The sequence below is a fragment of the Garra rufa genome, chromosome 3, assembly GCF_049309525.1.
Source record: "Garra rufa chromosome 3, GarRuf1.0, whole genome shotgun sequence".
Taxonomy (NCBI): Eukaryota; Metazoa; Chordata; class Actinopteri; order Cypriniformes; family Cyprinidae; genus Garra; species Garra rufa.
This window is the reverse complement of record NC_133363.1, coordinates 42,726,188-42,744,420: the sequence shown is the minus strand read 5'-3', so window position 1 is coordinate 42,744,420 and position 18,233 is coordinate 42,726,188. Positions and strand designations below refer to the sequence as shown.

At 36.6% G+C, this 18,233-nt stretch overlaps 1 protein-coding gene across 9 annotated transcripts in view; it reads left to right on the top strand.

Moving 5' to 3' along the window:
- The window catches only part of tjp1a (tight junction protein 1a), a 154,046-nt gene that overhangs the window by 12,105 nt on the left and 123,708 nt on the right, over positions 1–18,233 (top strand). For all 9 annotated transcript variants that reach the window (XM_073836189.1, XM_073836188.1, XM_073836190.1 and 6 more), the window contains exon 2: positions 6,964–7,120. In XM_073836189.1, coding sequence (XP_073692290.1) covers positions 6,964–7,120 — 157 coding nt within the window. The remainder of the gene's footprint in view (positions 1–6,963; positions 7,121–18,233) is intronic.

Genomic DNA, 18,233 nt, shown 5'->3' with positions numbered 1-18,233 from the left:
AGGGCTAGGTTTAGGTGTTGGGTAGGTGTAGGGCGATAGAAAATACGGTTTGTACAGTATGAAAACCATTACGCCTATGGAATGTCCCCATAAAACGTGTGTGTGTGTGTGTGTGTGTGTGTGGTACAGTAATCAGTGGTTGTCGGATCTCCCAGTGACAGTGACCTCTTAAAACACTCACACTGAGCTGGAAGAATTGCTATTTCTAGGCAAGACTTCATGTAACATTCATGAAGCTCACCTCTTAGAGCAGTCGTGAGGAGTGTTTTCCTTTTGAAGGAAATGCTCTTGTTTGTTGTGAAGTTGAGAGGGGTGGATAAACAGGGCAGACTGCTTAATATTTTAGTGCATTACTCTTAAGGGCCAAGGAAAGGACACTTCACCATGTAATATTTTCCTGGCCTGAAATTAGCTACAGCTTAGACATTTTGCACAGTAATGATAGAGCCCCAAAGAGTGTGATAAATGACCAGTATTTTAGTGTTTTTTTTTTTTTCTTTTACCCATCTCTCCCCTTGTTTAGGTACCTGTACTCTGGTACATTGTATTGCTAAAAATTATATTTTTTTCTTTTATGCCAAAATTCATTGGGATATTAAGTAAAGATCATGTTCCATGAAGATATTTTGTAAATTCCCAACAGTAAATATATCAAAACTTAATTTTTGATTAGTAATATGCATTTCTAAGAACTTCATTTAGACAACTTTAAAGGTTGATTCTCTTAATTTTTTGATTTTCAAATAGTTGTGATGTATAAATCTTAATTTCAACAAATTGTCCCTTATGACTGGTTTTGTGCTCCAGGGTCACATTTATATTTTGTGGAAAATTAGTAAGCATGATATTAAGACAACATATTTCCAGAATTGATTAGATTTTATATGTCTAAAATGAATTATTTAAAAAAATTATGTATATTTATATGTATTCAAAATTAGAGAAACAGTTTTTTTTCTGAGGTAATGATTTGATTGGTTTTCTAAACACTTATACTTGTGTTATGGGAATCCCTTATGAGTTGAAGTTAAATTATTTCACTCTTGTACTGCAGAGGGTTTAAGCTTCTGCTTAGTACAGTGTGTGTGAATGAGTCCCCAGAATAACAGAGTGTGTGTGTGAGAGAGAGAGAGAGGGAGATGAGAAAAGGGAGAGAGTGAGCTTGGTGGCAACAGAAGCCTGTCCAGATTGAATGCGGTGCTCTTGGGTTTAGTGCAAATCCTCTAGAGATCGTGGGCAGTGTGGAGGTCACAGGAGAGAAGCCCAGCTCTGGTGCTCTGCCTGCCAATCAGAGGGATTCACATCAGCAAATGGGATCCAAGGCTCTCACTTTGGCCAGACTGCTCTCCGGTTTGGGGAATGAATTGCGGAGTGTGTTCTGCCAGGGAGCGAAAGAGCACGTGTATCGGCCTGACCACCATGTAAAAATGAGAGGAAGTGGACAGAAGGGCCACTGTCACTCAGCCTGTCTGCCCATTGGGAACAGAAACTGGCTATGGAGAAGATAGATCCTAAAAATTCACAATTGCAGTGGCCTGTTTGTATGGGTTTAGTCTTGGGTTCAGCTTTTTCTGGTAAAAAAAATGACCTTTTAAACAAGAATAGAATGTCTGACCCACATGTTCAGTTAGCAAACACATTTTATTTTATTTTTACATGCTATTTAGGAACAGGTGAAAAAATAAATAAATAATTGAGCAGCTGTCTGTGTGAACAATTAAACAAAAATATACAAAATATAATGTAATATTGTACTGTTGTAATATGCTGTGTGCTAAAATGACACTGTCAGGACCAGGGTTTTTATTTTAGTTTAGTTTGGATTTGGTTAATGATGTGTTTTGGTCAACAATGCACCAATCAATCACATGCTCATAAATTTTTTATATTTTTTTTCCATTTTATTTTAATTTACCCAGTATGCCAATAAATAATGGAAAGCAAGCAAAACATATATTATATTATATTATATTATATTATATTATATATTTATTTTATTATGATTTTATTTTTTCATTATAGTTTTTTTGTTTGTTTTACTCTGTCATAAAAAAATAACAATCAAAAATATCAATCACATGCTAATAAATCAGAATTTTCTTTTCTATTTTTTTTTATTTAATTTTATTTTATTTTAGTTTAATTTACACAGTGTGCCATTAAATAATGAAAAGCCAGTGAAACAGATGGCTTTTTATTTTATTTTATTATAGTTTATTTTATTTTTTGTTGTAGTCTGTCATCAAAAAATACCAATCAAAAATATCAATCACATGTTAATAAATCAGAATTTTCTTTTCTTTTTTAACATTTTATTTTATTATTTTATTTTATTTTAATTCACACAGTGTGCCATAAAATAATAAAAAAACAGTGAAACAGATGGCTTTTTTTTTTTTAATTTTATTTTATTTATTTATTTTTATATATTTTATTTAGTTTTTTGTCATCCAAAAATACCAATCAATTAAATGCTCATAAATCAGATTTGTCTTTTCTTTTTCATTTTATTTTAATAGATGGATTGTGCCATTAAAATAATGAAAAGCCAGTGAAACAGATGGCTCTTTTCTTTCCTTTCCTTTCCTTTCCTTTCCTTTCCTTTCCTTTCCTTTCCTTTCCTTTCCTTTCCTTTCCTTTCCTTTCCTTTCCTTTCCTTTCCTTTCCTTTCCTGTCCTTTCCTTTCCTGTCCTTTTCTTTTTTTGTCATAAAAATACCAACTAATTACATGCTCATATATATATATATATATATATATATATATATATATATATATGTGTATATATTTCATTTTATTTTATTTTAATTTAATTTACGCAGTGTGCCATTAAGTAATGGAAAGTCAGAAAAACAGATGCTTATTTTCTTTTTTTTCTTTTGTTATAATAATGGAAGGCCTATAAATCTGATTTTATTTTAATTTTATCAGTTAATTAATTCATGTATTTAAAACTCAAAATAAAAAAACGTTAGCCAGTTACATTGAGCTTCAGAGCTCAATGCACAACTAAGCTTCGAGCCAATATTTGTTTTTATTTTACTGCAAGGCACCTATAGATTCCTGTACAACACGGAGCCTCAATGCTGTCCTCTGAGCTTATTCGGTTTTAAGGATTTCATAATGGGATTCTGCTGTTCTCACTGTGGGTGAGCACTTCAGACTCTCTTGTCCCTTCAGTTTGACAAGAGACAGCAGCAGGAAAATCAAACTGGAAGGTGATACTCATTCCTAAAGGCCACTGGGGTTACATAAATCACCCAATGACAGGACTAAAACAAATCTCCCTCCGGCCTTTCCCTTGGGATCGCCTGCTCACAGTAACCCTATGGATTTTGCCCCAAACAGAGAAAAGATGGGAGAGAGTCTGTGATATTTTGGTTTCTAAATACAGATTTCTGATCACTGAAACATAATAGCACACTCCTTCTCATGCATGATTTGGGATATCATTCATTCATCTTCTAAACACAAACCGTGCCGGATGCTTTCACGCACCAAAGTGAAATACTTGGGGTTAGGGGTTGTTTAAATCCTTTACCGTAAATGTGAGCAATCGTAACAGAGATGCTTGCCTTAGAAAGCACCTCTAATTATGGAGACAGGGATTTTTATGAGAGCATTAAAGCTATCATGGCCAATATATCCCGAGGGTTTAATTGCTCCTTGCACTAATTCACGCTAACAGACACCTCCTGTGAGAGAACAGAGATCCATATGGGTGTAAGTGGGAGAAACGTTTCTTGAATCTTTGATGCATGCGCATTATACAAAGTCTAATCTACAAAAAAACAGTCAGTCTATCTTAGTGGTGAGTGTAGAGTTACGTAAGACCCTTTTATGATAAGCTTTGCTTTTAGTTGGATTAGGTTAATCAGGGACGAATGATGACACCTAAGCTCTGATTTGTATTATGTGTGTGCATTTCTTGCTCCATCAAGTAAATTGCAGAAGATGTCCCTAATTTACCCTGTGAAATCTTATGAATATATTAGTGCTTGTAATTAATATAGGCATTGCTATGGAAGCCAGGTTCCACCACGGAATAAAAAATAAAATGTTGTTTAAATTATCTCACAGACTTTTTTTCTCAGAGTTGCGTGATATAAACTCACAATTGTGAGTTATAAAATCAGAATTGCAATATTTATATCTTGCAATTCTGATTTGAAGTCAGAATTGAGAGATATAAACTCGTAATTCTGACTTTTTTTCTCAGAATTGCATGATATAAACTCACAGTTGTAAAATAGTCAGAATTGCGAGATATCAACTTGCAATTCTGAGAAATGAAGTCAGAATTGCAAGATATAAACTGCGAGAAATTCAGAATTGTGGGTTTATATCTCGTAATTCTGACTTTTTTTCTCAGAATTGTGAGAAACTCATAATTGTGAGTTATAAAGTCAGAATTGTGAGATATAAACTTGCAATTCTGAGAAATGAAGTCAGAATTGCAAGATATAAACTGCGAGAAATTCAGAATTGTGGGTTTATATCTCGCAATTCTTACTTTTTTTTCAATTGTGACTTCTTTCTTAGAATTGCGAGATATAAACTTACAATTGTGAGAAATTCAGAATTGTAGGTTTATATCTCGTATTTCTGACTTTTTTTCTCAGAATTGTGAGAAACTCATAATTGTGAGATATAAACTTGCAATTCTGAGAAATGAAGTCAGAATTGTGAGATATAAACTTAACAATTGTGAGAAATGTAAAATTGCAGGTTTATATCTCACAATTATGAGAAAAAGTCAGAATTGCGAGATATAAAACTGCAATTCTAAATTTCTCACAAAATTGATATATCAATTATATCAATTTTGTGAGAAATTTAGAATTGCAGTTTTATATCTCGCAATTCTGACATTTTTCCTCGCAATTTTGACTTTCATATCAGAATTGTGAGATATAAACTCAGAATTACAAGATATAAACTCACCATTAAGAGAAAATCAGAATTGCGGGTTTATATCTCGTAATTCTGACTTTTTCTCATAATTGTGAGATATAAACTAGCAATTTTGTGAGAAATTTAGAATTGCAGTTTTATATCTCGCAATTCTGACTTTTTTCCTCGCAATTTTGACTTTCATATCAGAATTGTGAGATATAAACTCAGAATTACAAGATATAAACTCACCATTAAGAGAAAATCAGAATTGCGGGTTTATATCTCGCAATTCTGACTCTTTTCTCAGAATTGTGAGATATAAACTTACAATTATGAGAAATTTAGAATTGCAGTTTTATATCTCGCAATTCTGACTTCGCAATTTTGACTTTCATATCAGAATTGTGAGATACAAAGTCAGAATTGCAAGATATAATCTCACCATTAAGAGAAAATCATAATTGCGGGTTAATAATCTCGGGTTAAAAAAGACTTTTTTCTCAGAATTGTGAGATAAACTCATAACTGCGAGTTATAATGTCAGAATTGCTAGATATAAACTTGCAATTCTGAGAAATAAAGTCAGAATTGTGAGATATAAACTCAAAATTGTGAGAAATTCAGAATTGCAGATCTCTGTCTCGCAATTGGGGCAGCCGTGGCCTAATGGTTAGAGAGTCGGACTTGAAACCCAAAGGTTGCAGGTTCGAGTCTCAGGTCCGGCAGGGATTGTCGGTGGGGAAGGTGAATAACCAGCACTCTCTCCACCCTCAATACCATGACTGAGGTGAGTCCCTTGAGCAATGCACCGTACTCCCAACTGCTCCCCGGGCAATGGCTGCCCACTGCTCTGGGTGTGTGTTCACGGTGTGTGTGTGTTCACTACTGTGTGTGTGCACTTGGATGGGTTAAATGCAGAGCACAAATTCCTAGTATGGGTCACCATACTTGGCCTCACTTCACCTCCTTTCCTTTCCAATTCTGACTTTTTCTCATAATTGTGAGATATAAACTAGCAATTGTGAGTTTTAAAGACCAGTTTTGAAAAAAAGACTGCTCTCAGAATTGAATGAAGTCATAAACTTGCACTTCTGAGGAAAAAAAGTCAGAATTGCAAGGTAAAAGTCGCAGTTACCTTTTAATATTTTTAGATCTTGCAATTCTGACATTTTTTTTCAGAATTGAAAGATGTAAACTTGCAATTGCGATTTATGAGAGTTAAATTTTGAGAAAACAGTTCTCACAATTCTGAGTTTGTATCTTAAAATTCGGACTTGATACCTTGCAATTGCAAGTTATGGAGTCATAAACTCACAATTGCTGAAAAAAAGGTCAAAATTGCAAGATGTAAACTCACAATTGTAATAAAATAGTCAGAACTGCGAGATAAAAGTCGTAATTACCTTTTTTATTTTTATTTTTTATTCAGTGGCATTAGCAGGCTTCCATACGTTCCTGTAAAGTAGCTCAAAAATTAGTCCTGGGTTTGATTCTCTGAGAATGTATAAGCTTATAAAATGTACATTACTGTTTGAAAAGTTGCTGTTTGAAGGATGTTTTTAATATCTTTGAATAAAATCTCTTATGCATGTAAAGGCTGTATTCATGTAATTAAAAATACAGTAAAAAGAGTAATGTTGTGAAATATTATTGCAATTTCAAAGTACAGTTTTATAGTTCTAGCGTTTTATAATATAATGTATTCATGTGAGGACAAAGCTGAATTTTCAGCATCATTGCTTCAGCCTTCAGTGTCACATGATCTTTCAGAAATCTTTCTAATATGCTGATTTGAAGAAACGGTTCTTCTTATTATAATTAATGTTGAAAAATGTTATGCTGCTAATTATTTTAAAATCTTTCATAACAATTTACCTTTTTTCGCTGTCAGTTAAGATCAATTGAATGCATCCTTACTGAACTAAACACGTTCCCCAAACTGTTAAACAGTACCTTGAAAGAAAGACGCTTTGGATAAAAGTGTGTAAATGTAGGTAGCAGCTGGTCTGAGTGGACATTAAGGATCCCAGCATGCCGTATGATTATGTGCTAATGTCTCTCCACCGCAGGGTGCCACCTGATTCAGAAGCCCCTGCTGCCTCTGGTGCCTCTGCTACGACGCCACCTGCTGCGGCTGCGACTCAGGCCAAACCATCACTGCGCAGGATCAAGGGCCGCATCCACAGAAGCAAGAGCCTGGACAGTATGGATCTACTGGACTGCAATGTGAGTCGATACAGTGCATGCAGAGATGATGTCATTCAGTCACTTGTTTTTCACAGGCAGGGTGAGAACACCTATTGAGCATGTGCTGAGAGAGTCATCAGCTTAGCTTGACTGTTGGGAAGAAATGAGTTACAACTGCCTCTAGATGAACTCTATCACAACTGTGTTTAATCCTGATACTGTATGCAGATCAAATCCATCCTTTGCTGCACACCAATGTCACCAGTGTCAAATCTGTCTTGACATAACGCTGCATTTTCTTAAAATTGTGGCAAAATGACACTTGAAGTAGTAGTTCATTCAAAAATGAACATTTTGCAATCATTTACTCACTTCGATGTCGTTCCAAACCTAAATTACATCTCTGAGGAACACAAAAGGCAGTTACACTCAGTTGAGAACTGAGGCCTTTAAACTTTAATGTTGGCAAAAAGGCATCTTAAGAGTATTAAATAAGTGGTCCGTATGACTTGTGTACATATTTTAAAGGAAACCCCGGGTATTAAAACTTGTATGGCTTAATATAACATAAATTATGTCTCTTACTGACATATGTAGTTACGTTATTTGAAAAATCCACATCGGTTTATACATATTTTGGACTATGGGAGCCACCATTATTTTGATGATGTGAAATAGTTGCACTTTGTGAGCTATTGGCGCTACCTGTTGCTATTTTTACTGCAGTACAGCTTGGAAAATAAAATACTGATGCAATGACCAAAGCTACTGAAAGAGCTTTCAGGTGCTGATGGGTTATAAGCATAGGCGTAAACCAAATGCCGTACCATCGTTTTTTTTCCCCAAAAAGAGTCTAAACGCCTGCGGATATTGAGTAAAGTCTGCGCTGAGAAACTCCTTCAGTGCCTGTGGCGTCATGACAAGTGTTGGCATGTTTATATCCTGTCAGGATGGCATCTAGTGCTTCTTGTCTCTGCCATTTGTAAGCTCTTTCAGTAGCTGTGGTCTACTAAAAGCCTCAATGGATTCAGGGCTAAAGTGGAGAGAACAAAGACGCAGGTCTTTAGGAAGTATTATCTGTCCACAGGCATCTTCCCATTCTTTTTTTACCTTTCTCATTGCTAGGAAAGCAGTAAAGACTTACATCACTTCTCTTGTTGCCCTTCGACTGAAAATTACAACCAAAAGCTGCACAATGTGGCATCGTATCCGTGTTTTATTTTCTGAGTTGTGTTGCAGTAAAACTAGCAACAGGTAGCACCAATATCTCACCTTGTGCAACCATTTCATGTCATCAAAATGCTGGCACCCCCCAAAGTCCCAAATATGAATAAAACAATGTGGGTTTTTTAAATAATGTAAATCTTTCATGGGTTTTCTACTACATAATTCAGCAAGAGACATCATTTACATTATATTAAGCCATACTAGTCTTAATACCCGGGGTTCCCTTTAAGTCTTCTTAAGTCATACATAAGCTTTGGGTGACATGGAGACTAAAATTTAAGTTGTTATTTGCTGATTGCCCCTCCATATGAACTGTAAACAGCTGTGAACAGATCATTGAGTCAATAAGTTGAAACTTAAGAGCTGCATTAATCCAACCCATATAATTTGACTCAAAACAATGATTTTTTTTACATACCAGACAATGCTGCTTCTCTCATAAACTTTCATGAAGATCCAAAAGAGAAGCCGTCCTATGACTTGAACAGAAAACTTAGAATGTGGTGCATGTGGATCACTTTTATAATTATTTTATGATGCTTTGGCATCCTTTTTAAAGTTTGAAAGCCTCAGTTCAGTTGCGGTTTTATATATATTTCTCCTTTTGTGTGCAGAAAATAGAAAGTCATACGATTTGGAACAACACTGGGGTGAGCAAATAATGACAGAACATTTATTTTTGGCCAAACTACTTCTTAATCTTAAAATAATCCATTCTAACCTGAAAATAGCTGTTTGATCATAGCTGCATTGTCAGTGTACTCACTGTTTCCATGTCCCAAGGCGCTGTTAAATATAGATGTAGATGGAAATTCTTTCTTCTTTTTCTTCTTCTACTTCTTCTCCCCTCCAGAGATTTACTTAACACAAGAGTCTAATTTTTTAGATGTTCACTGTATCAAAACAAGCTTATTTTTACTCAAAGCATAACATAGCACCGCATCGTTCTATAATTTACGGCTACATGTCCAAATTAAATGGAGCAGTGGGGAAAATGGCTTCTGGACATAAACGTACTGACCTCGCTACTATTAACGGGCCACAGCTCACTGACTCTATCTCACACCATTCCATCAGGTCTGCCTTTTATCAAAACCCATGAATAGTTAACAGTTTTTATTCTGCATTAGACCATCACCGTGTTCATAGCAATCAGTAACGATTAGTCTATTTACCTTAAGACCTTCTTATTGATCCAAGACGACAATAAACACTTCAGTGAAGTGGAGTTCATTTGTAACCCCGCATTGTCCTACTAAATAACGTAAAATGTATTCAGATGTCGATTTTTGTGCATTCGCTGTCGTTTTCATCTTTCTTTACTAGCAGAGACATGGGACATCATGATTCTATGGGGTTTACAGACAACAAGACTAACAGTTCCGAGGACCCAGAGCGTCACATTAGGCTGTTTAAATTTCATTAGGGAGCAGAGAAAAATGCATCGGACAGATTTTCTTTTACACGCTTTAGCCCCGAAGCGCAGGCTGACAGACAGCAGCGCAGCAGGTGGCATGTCCCCATTCATATTCCCCTCTGCCAGATGATATCAGATTACCTCTTTGATCATGTGATGTGCAAAGCAAAAGTGTGAGTCACGTGAGCATGTGCAAAACTCGCTGACGTCAGAGATGTGGAGGAGTGGTGCTATAAAGCACCAGAGGCATATGCCTGGGTGTATGTTTGTGAACATGCTGTGTTTGCATGTGTGAGATCCTACACCATTAACAGATGAGCTGCCAGTAAAAGTGTTGTACATGTGACCCAGAGCATAAGACAATTGTTTAATGCGATCCGAGTGGGGTTTCAAATGGAGAAAACTTTAAAACATTCCATATGTCGGAGCTGAGTGGTTTATTTTAGTGAGAAATTAGAGGAGTAATCTCACAAATTAAATGGGTGAGCCGCTTGATTCAAGCCCTAAAAACCATGATATCCCTGTGAATCTGCGGTGAGCTGAAAGCCGCTTGCCTGGCCCTGGTCATCTCATGTGCACTCACAAAAGAGAGCCGCGTGGGGGAAGGGGGAGGTCTCTCTGGCAGCAATACCGCCGGTTTCGGAAATCCAACGTCATGCTAATGTCTCACTAATGCACTGTAATGTAGTGTTAAGAAAGCTGTGACACAGACTTTAGTTTGAAATCATGTTTATGACTCTATGACTTAAAATTACTTTTTTTCCTACAAGAGAGATATAGACACTCACACGCCAACTCGAACACTGTACCAACCAGGATTTTCTATTCAGAATATAATTGTGTCTTTTCAGTTTCTGAATTTGAATTGAGGGAGCAATCCCTCTGAAAATAATCTAAGTACAATTAAAGCTAACTGAAAGAAATTCATATGAATGTGTTTTTTAACTACAGGTTAAGTTTTTCAAGACAAACTTGAAATGTTGGTTTGGCAAAGCTTGGAATGTTTGAAAAATGTCTAAGAGATAGATGTCTAGAGAGAAAGATGTCTAGATAGATAGAAGTCTAGATGAATGTCTAGATAGAAAGATGACTAGATAGATGTCTAGATAAATGTCTAGATAGATATCTAGATATATGTATATCTGGAGAGAAAGATGTCTAGATAGATTTGCTAGATAGATAGAAAGATGTCTAGATAGATGTCTGGAGGGAAAGATGTCTAGACAGATACAGTAGATGTCTGAATAGAAAAATGTCTAGACAGATTTCTAGATAGGAAAATGTCTAGATAGAAAGATCTCTAGATGGATCAATATCTAGAAAGTTGTTTAGAAAGATGTCTAGATTGAATGATGTCTAGAAAGATGTCTAGACAGACGTCTAGATGGAAAGTTGTCTAGAAAGATAGATCTCTAGATAGATGTCTAGAAAGAAAGATGACTAAAAAGATGTCTAGATAGAAAGATGTCTGGACAGATAGATGTCTAGAAAGATGTCTGGACAGATAGATGTCTAGAAAGATGTCTGGACAGATAGATGTCTAGAAAGATAGATTTCTAGATAGATGTCTAGAAAGAAAGGTGACTAAAAAGATGTCTAGACGGAAAGATGTCTAGACAGATAGATGTCTAGATGGAAAGACGCCTAGAAAGATAGATGTTTAGACAGATAGATGTCTAGATGGAAAGACGCCTAGAAAGATAGATGTCTGGACAGATAGATGTCTAGATGGAAAGACGCCTAGAAAGATAGATGTCTGGACAGATAGATGTCTAGATGGAAAGACGCCTAGAAAGATAGATGTCTGGACAGATAGATGTCTAGATGGAAAGACGCCTAGAAAGATAGATGTCTGGACAGATAGATGTCTAGATGGAAAGACGCCTAGAAAGATAGATGTCTGGACAGATAGATGTCTAGATGGAAAGACGCCTAGAAAGATAGATGTCTGGACAGATAGATGTCTAGATGGAAAGACGCCTAGAAAGATAGATGTCTAGACAGATAGATGTCTAGATGGAAAGACGCCTAGAAAGATAGATGTTTAGACAGATAGATGTCTAGATGGAAAGACGCCTAGAAAGATAGATGTTTAGACAGATAGATGTCTAGATGGAAAGACGCCTAGAAAGATAGATGTTTAGACAGATAGATGTCTAGATGGAAAGACGCCTAGAAAGATAGATGTTTAGACAGATAGATGTCTAGATGGAAAGACGCCTAGAAAGATAGATGTCTAGACAGATAGATGTCTAGATGGAAAGACGCCTAGAAAGATAGATGTCTAGACAGATAGATGTCTAGATGGAAAGACGCCTAGAAAGATAGATGTCTGGACAGATAGATGTCTAGAAAGATAGATTTCTAGATAGATGTCTAGAAAGAAAGGTGACTAAAAAGATGTCTAGACGGAAAGATGTCTAGACAGATAGATGTCTAGATGGAAAGACGCCTAGAAAGATAGATGTTTAGAAAGATGTCTAAATAGAAAGATGTCTAGACATTTGTCTAGATGGAAAGAAAGATAGATGTCTAGACAGATAGATGTCTAGATGGAAAGACGCCTAGAAAGATAGATGTTTAGACAGATAGATGTCTAGATGGAAAGACGCCTAGAAAGATAGATGTTTAGACAGATAGATGTCTAGATGGAAAGACGCCTAGAAAGATAGATGTCTAGACAGATAGATGTCTAGATGGAAAGACGCCTAGAAAGATAGATGTCTAGACAGATAGATGTCTAGATGGAAAGACGCCTAGAAAGATAGATGTCTGGACAGATAGATGTCTAGAAAGATAGATTTCTAGATAGATGTCTAGAAAGAAAGGTGACTAAAAAGATGTCTAGACGGAAAGATGTCTAGACAGATAGATGTCTAAATGGAAAGACGCCTAGAAAGATAGATGTTTAGAAAGATGTCTAAATAGAAAGATGTCTAGACATTTGTCTAGATGGAAAGAAAGATAGATGTCTAGACAGATAGATGTCTAGATGGAAAGACGCCTAGAAAGATAGATGTTTAGACAGATAGATGTCTAGATGGAAAGACGCCTAGAAAGATAGATGTCTAGACAGATAGATGTCTAGATGGAAAGACGCCTAGAAAGATAGATGTCTAGACAGATAGATGTCTAGATGGAAAGACGCCTAGAAAGATAGATGTCTAGACAGATAGATGTCTAGATGGAAAGACGCCTAGAAAGATAGATGTCTAGACAGATAGATGTCTAGATGGAAAGACGCCTAGAAAGATAGATGTTTAGAAAGATGTCTAAATAGAAAGATGTCTAGACAATTGTCTAGATGGAAAGAAAGATAGATGTTTAGACAGATGTCTATATAGAAAGATGTCTAGATAGATTGATGTCTAGGTTAATTTCTCGATCAATAGATCGATAGATAAAATTATAAAGAACAAAGAATGCATCAGCTGTGATAAATTTCAGTAATTTCCACTTTCTTTCATTTCAATTTGAATTCTAATTTTCCAATTTAGCTTTCTATGGAGTGTCAATTCAATGCAAGTTCCAATTCATAAATTAGAAGGAAGCAGCATACAGTATCAGTAACAGTGTATTTGGTTGCATTTCATTTTGTGATTTCATTGAAACGGAGAGCATTCGGATGAGAGATATTTATGACAGCAGTGTTTGGCACAGCAGCCAATGCCTGCAGATAATACTTAAAGTAATGAACTTTAACATTTTTATGACTGGTAAAGAGAGGATTCAGATTGAAATAACCTTGGATGGCTTACTGTAGCTGCTGCATTTAGTACACACAAAAAGAGATCACGCAAACCACAGATTTCAAGATACAGTATTTAAGGGTCAAAGACGGGTGACTGCAGACCCCCTAAATATAATGTACATACGATTGCTTTTATACAGATGGCCACTCTTTCTATTCTCTTAGGGCTGCCTAGGTGCTTGATGTAGTCTTTAGTCATTTGCTTTAGCCATTTGTGAAGTAATTAACCTCTCCTCCCCTGAGCTTCGGCAACTGTCACCGCCTTTGTTAGAGCAGTTTTTCCCTGTTGACGTGTAATTGCAGAATTGACTAAGAGAGAGTGTGTCCGTATGTGCCTGTGTGTGTATTCGTACACGTGTATGAGTGTTTTGATAGAGGGGCAGCCCTACGGTGGCAGCCTGATGGTGGCCCGTACGTGAGGAGACTGTATAGTAGCTAAATTTAGAAATGGTCTCTTGCAGTTCACATAAGTTAATTCATTATTGATGTGAAGGATGTAGATGGGGCTGATGGCCAGGGAAATTTAAAGCCTGTCTGGCCTCTAATCCAGGACTGCTCAAGTGAACAGCTACGGATGACCGATCATAAAGCTAATGATGGAATGTGGAATATGTCACACGTGCCAAGCCAGGAGTATTTATTCGGTTGACAAAGATCAATCATTGTAAGAGGAAGCTGTGCTGTTATGATCATAACATCCCTGAATCATTTTATACATTATGCAGCATATGCTACACATGCTGAGAATGAATGAGTGTGGAAATCGTTTTCTGACTAATTTTTCCAGGCGTGAGTACAAATCAATTAAATGGCTCATGAAGACGCTTTTTGCTTCTCATACCATTAGCATGAATTGCTTCATAAATAATATTTTTTTCTTTTTTCTTTTGTGCATTATCATTCAAAAGTTTGGGGTCAGTAAGATTTAAATGTACTAAATGTAGTCTTTTTATTTAGATTTTGAAGTCGTTCTTTTGAGCTTTCTGTTGATGACTGAAAAAATGTATGATGGTTTTTACAAAAATGTTAAGAAGCACAACTGTTTTGGCATTTCTAATGTTTTTGATCACTTTTAGAAGAGTTTTATATTGGCAGATCCTTAGGTTCATCTGGGAACAGCTGATTAGCTTCTGTTGATGGCCAAATCTCTTCATGTTCCACTTTATCCACCCCTGATGGTTTACTTTGTAGTATTCCCTCAAGACAAATAGAGTATTTCTGACTAGAAAGAAAATCGCTTTTGTGTTAGTGTGTGGGGAATCTTGGCTTATTGCCTAAGCTTAATAAAAAAGAGGGAGATTCCCTTTTGCAGGAATAGAGATGTTGCCAAGCTAATTTGACAGTGATGTGTAAAGGTAATAAAACTACAAATGGTCATCAGAGAGTTGAAGAAGATGAAAAAAATGTGAACAGCTAAGACAGATGATGTGTATGGGAAAGAAATGGACTGCCAGTGTATGTGTGTGTGAGAGAGAGAGAGAGAGAGCAGGAGAAAGAAGATAAAAATAAGAGAATATTTGAATGTACGGGTAGTAGTGTCTGTCTCAGCTAACTCACAGAGCCTAACTGTGGCATCAATCATGTATCACTTCAAAAGACAGCCTCCAGTTGGGATCAACACATCAACATCCTCATGTCAAGGGTGGACTAGATGTTTTGACGGCAGAATTTTAAGTGGATGGAAGCTGAATGCAAAAGTTTCCATTTAAAAAAAAATGACTGGCATCATTCAACACTAGTTTTTGTTCCATTACAGCAGCTTTGTCAGGAAAGAAAAATGCTCTCTGAGGAGAGATCCAGATCTCTGGCCACAATTAATTATTCAGAGCAAACCGCCGACTCCTTCATCTGTCTTTAAATGCAAAATAGCTTCTAAATTATGTGGGACAAAAGAACACAGATCAATAATTTAGAACAGCCTACTGTGACTGAGGAAGAGATCGGGATGGGATGCTCACTGCTGCATGAGAGGCGCTGACCTGCTCTACTCTGGCTTTCGTCAACTGCGATCAGCCGTTTTTTCTCACAGGTTTCATGCTTTAATAATAACTGTTTTGAAGTTTGCAGGAATTATAATGTACTGAGTCGTATTTACATTACTTGAATAGACTTTCACTGTTTTTATCACTATGCTTGTCTGTGTTTACATGATCCAGACCAATGGTGAGTCTACAGGTATGTCTTTTCACCAGTAGGTGGCGAAAAGAAAGTGAAACATTCATTAATCTTTAATTAATTAACCATTAAAGGATTAGTTCACTTCCAGAATAAAAATCTCCTCTGACAATTTACTCACCCCCATGTTGTCCAAGATGTTCATGTCTTTCTTTCTTCAGTCGAAAAGAAATTAAGGCTTTTGAGGAAAACATTCCAGGATTTTTCTCCATATAGTGGACTTCAATAGGGATCAACTGGTTAAAGGTCCAAATTGCAGTTTCAGTGCAGCTTGAAAGGGCTCTACACGAGCTGAGTAATAAGGGTCTTATCTAACAAAATGATCGACCATTTTGCTCATCTTGCTTAGCTTAACTTCACTCACTATGTAGACATGTTGGAAAGGTCAAGCGTGACGTAGGTGGAAGTAGTAACCCAGTGTCTAGAAAGCATGCAACATGCAAAAAAAGTCAAACATTCTTTAAAAAAAAGGTAAAACAACAATGTTGGATGATTTTGAAGTTGGAGGAGAAAATGCCGTTTTGAACCAGACTACAAGTCATAGCGCATTGCAGAGCTAGTGCAAGACGAGCATTTGTGGTTAAAAAGTATATAAATTTGTATTTATTTGTACAAAATGGCCAACCGTTTCACTAGATAATACGCTTATTCCTTGACTGGGATTGTGTAGAACCCTTTGAAGCTGCATTGAAACTGCAGTTTGGACCTTCAACCCATTGGCTCCCATTGAAGTCCACTATATGGAGAAAAATCCTGGAATGTTTTTCTCAAAAACCTTAATTTATTTTTGACTGAAGAAAGAAAGACATGAACATCTTGGATGACATGGGGGTAAATTATCAGAATTTTTTTATTCTGGAAGTGAGTTAATCCTTTAAGTGAATCCTTTGCTCAACTGATTTATTGAGGAATGAAACAAGTTATTGGCTGCATCAGAATTCACTGCCATTCACACTTCAGAATCTTGATGGATATCGTAGGTTATACAGGGACTTTTTGGCTACTGTTGTATAAATACTGTGAATTTGGTGTGAATATGTAAGTGCAACAGACAATTATCACATCCCTAAGCCACTATATTTACGAGTGTATCACTGAATCATTCACTCAATAGATTCATTCATAAATGCTGATTAATCCAAGAATGAAACGGTGTGTTGCTCAGAGACTGACAAATATCACAACGTTGAGCCAGCATTGTGATTTCTTCTCGCAACCCGCTGAATCTGAATTGAATAGGAATAGTTTGGAAAGGAAATGACGTGTACTACGGAACCCCTAAAGTGAATAAAATACGAGATGAGAGGAAAAAATATATTTCAGTACCTTCTCTCACAACTATATTGTTGGGTATTTAGACTGTATATAAATTGCGCATTTACTTACAGGTGTGAGTCTCAAAATGTTCTCTTCATATTAAGGTCTCAAATACAGGACTGACAACCGTATTTTGCTGCTGTGTGAATGTGGCCAATTTGAGTCCACAATACGGTTACGTTCACACACACTATGGTTATTTACGGCCGTGACAACCCCTTCTATAACCGAACTCACACCTGTACATTTTCAGAACTCATAATTGCATTCTCAGAAAACATGCACTGTGTGAACGAAACAGGACTGGACAACTAGTTGTCTGTCACGTCATACAGTGCGAGAGAGCCGCTCTGCGGCACAAACGTGCGTCTGTCGTGAGTCGTGTGTATTCATGTGTGGTTTCGGTAACTTACAGTGATGGAGAAATTAGCTGTGTCATCTGAAAGTTTTATATCCAGCCTCCACCGGAGCTGCTCCCGTCAGTTTTGTGTTCTGCCCGCGGCTCAAATGCTCCGCTCTCCACCCAAATATAAAAGCTGCCGTCTGTTATTGAAGATTTGAAGGATGAACTTGGCTCGATTGGACTTTTGGTATTACTTTGGTCATTCTTGCTTTGGTAACTGGTAGGGAATATGGTCTTGACTCCTGTTGCACGTTCACACAGACAGTATTCAAGACATTACTGTAAGCTGCTATGTAAACAGGACTCACACCTGTAAGTAAATGCAGTTGTCAATCCCAGAAAACCTGAACGTAGCCAAAGTTAGAAATATAACTGGAAAAATGTTGCCTAAAATATAAGGTTTTTAATGTCAGTTTTCCTTTTCTTTCTTTCTCTCTCTGTCAGCAGCTGCCAAGTCATGTTCTGGGAAATAAAAATCTGTTCTGAATATTTAGAAATTTCACAATGTTCAGTCTTCATCCAATGTGCTTGATTTAGTCTGATGGCTGATTTGGTTTTAAAGACTCCCAACAGTGAATTAGGACCTCGTTGGCACAGCATACAAAACCACTCATTCAGTATCTGGGGGGAGCATATATTTAATATCTCAATAACTGTGTCCAATTTCCTCTTCAGAACCTGAAATCAATAAAAACAGAACAAAAACTCTTACACACAGATCCCACTGGCTGTAATGCAATAAGCACAGGTAAACAAGCAAGCAAACAAACATCATCCCCAGCACACCAGATTAGCTGCTAATGCACTTTTGCTAGGCATATGCTACCAATGGACAAACAGGTGATATCTGCTGTGTCTGGTG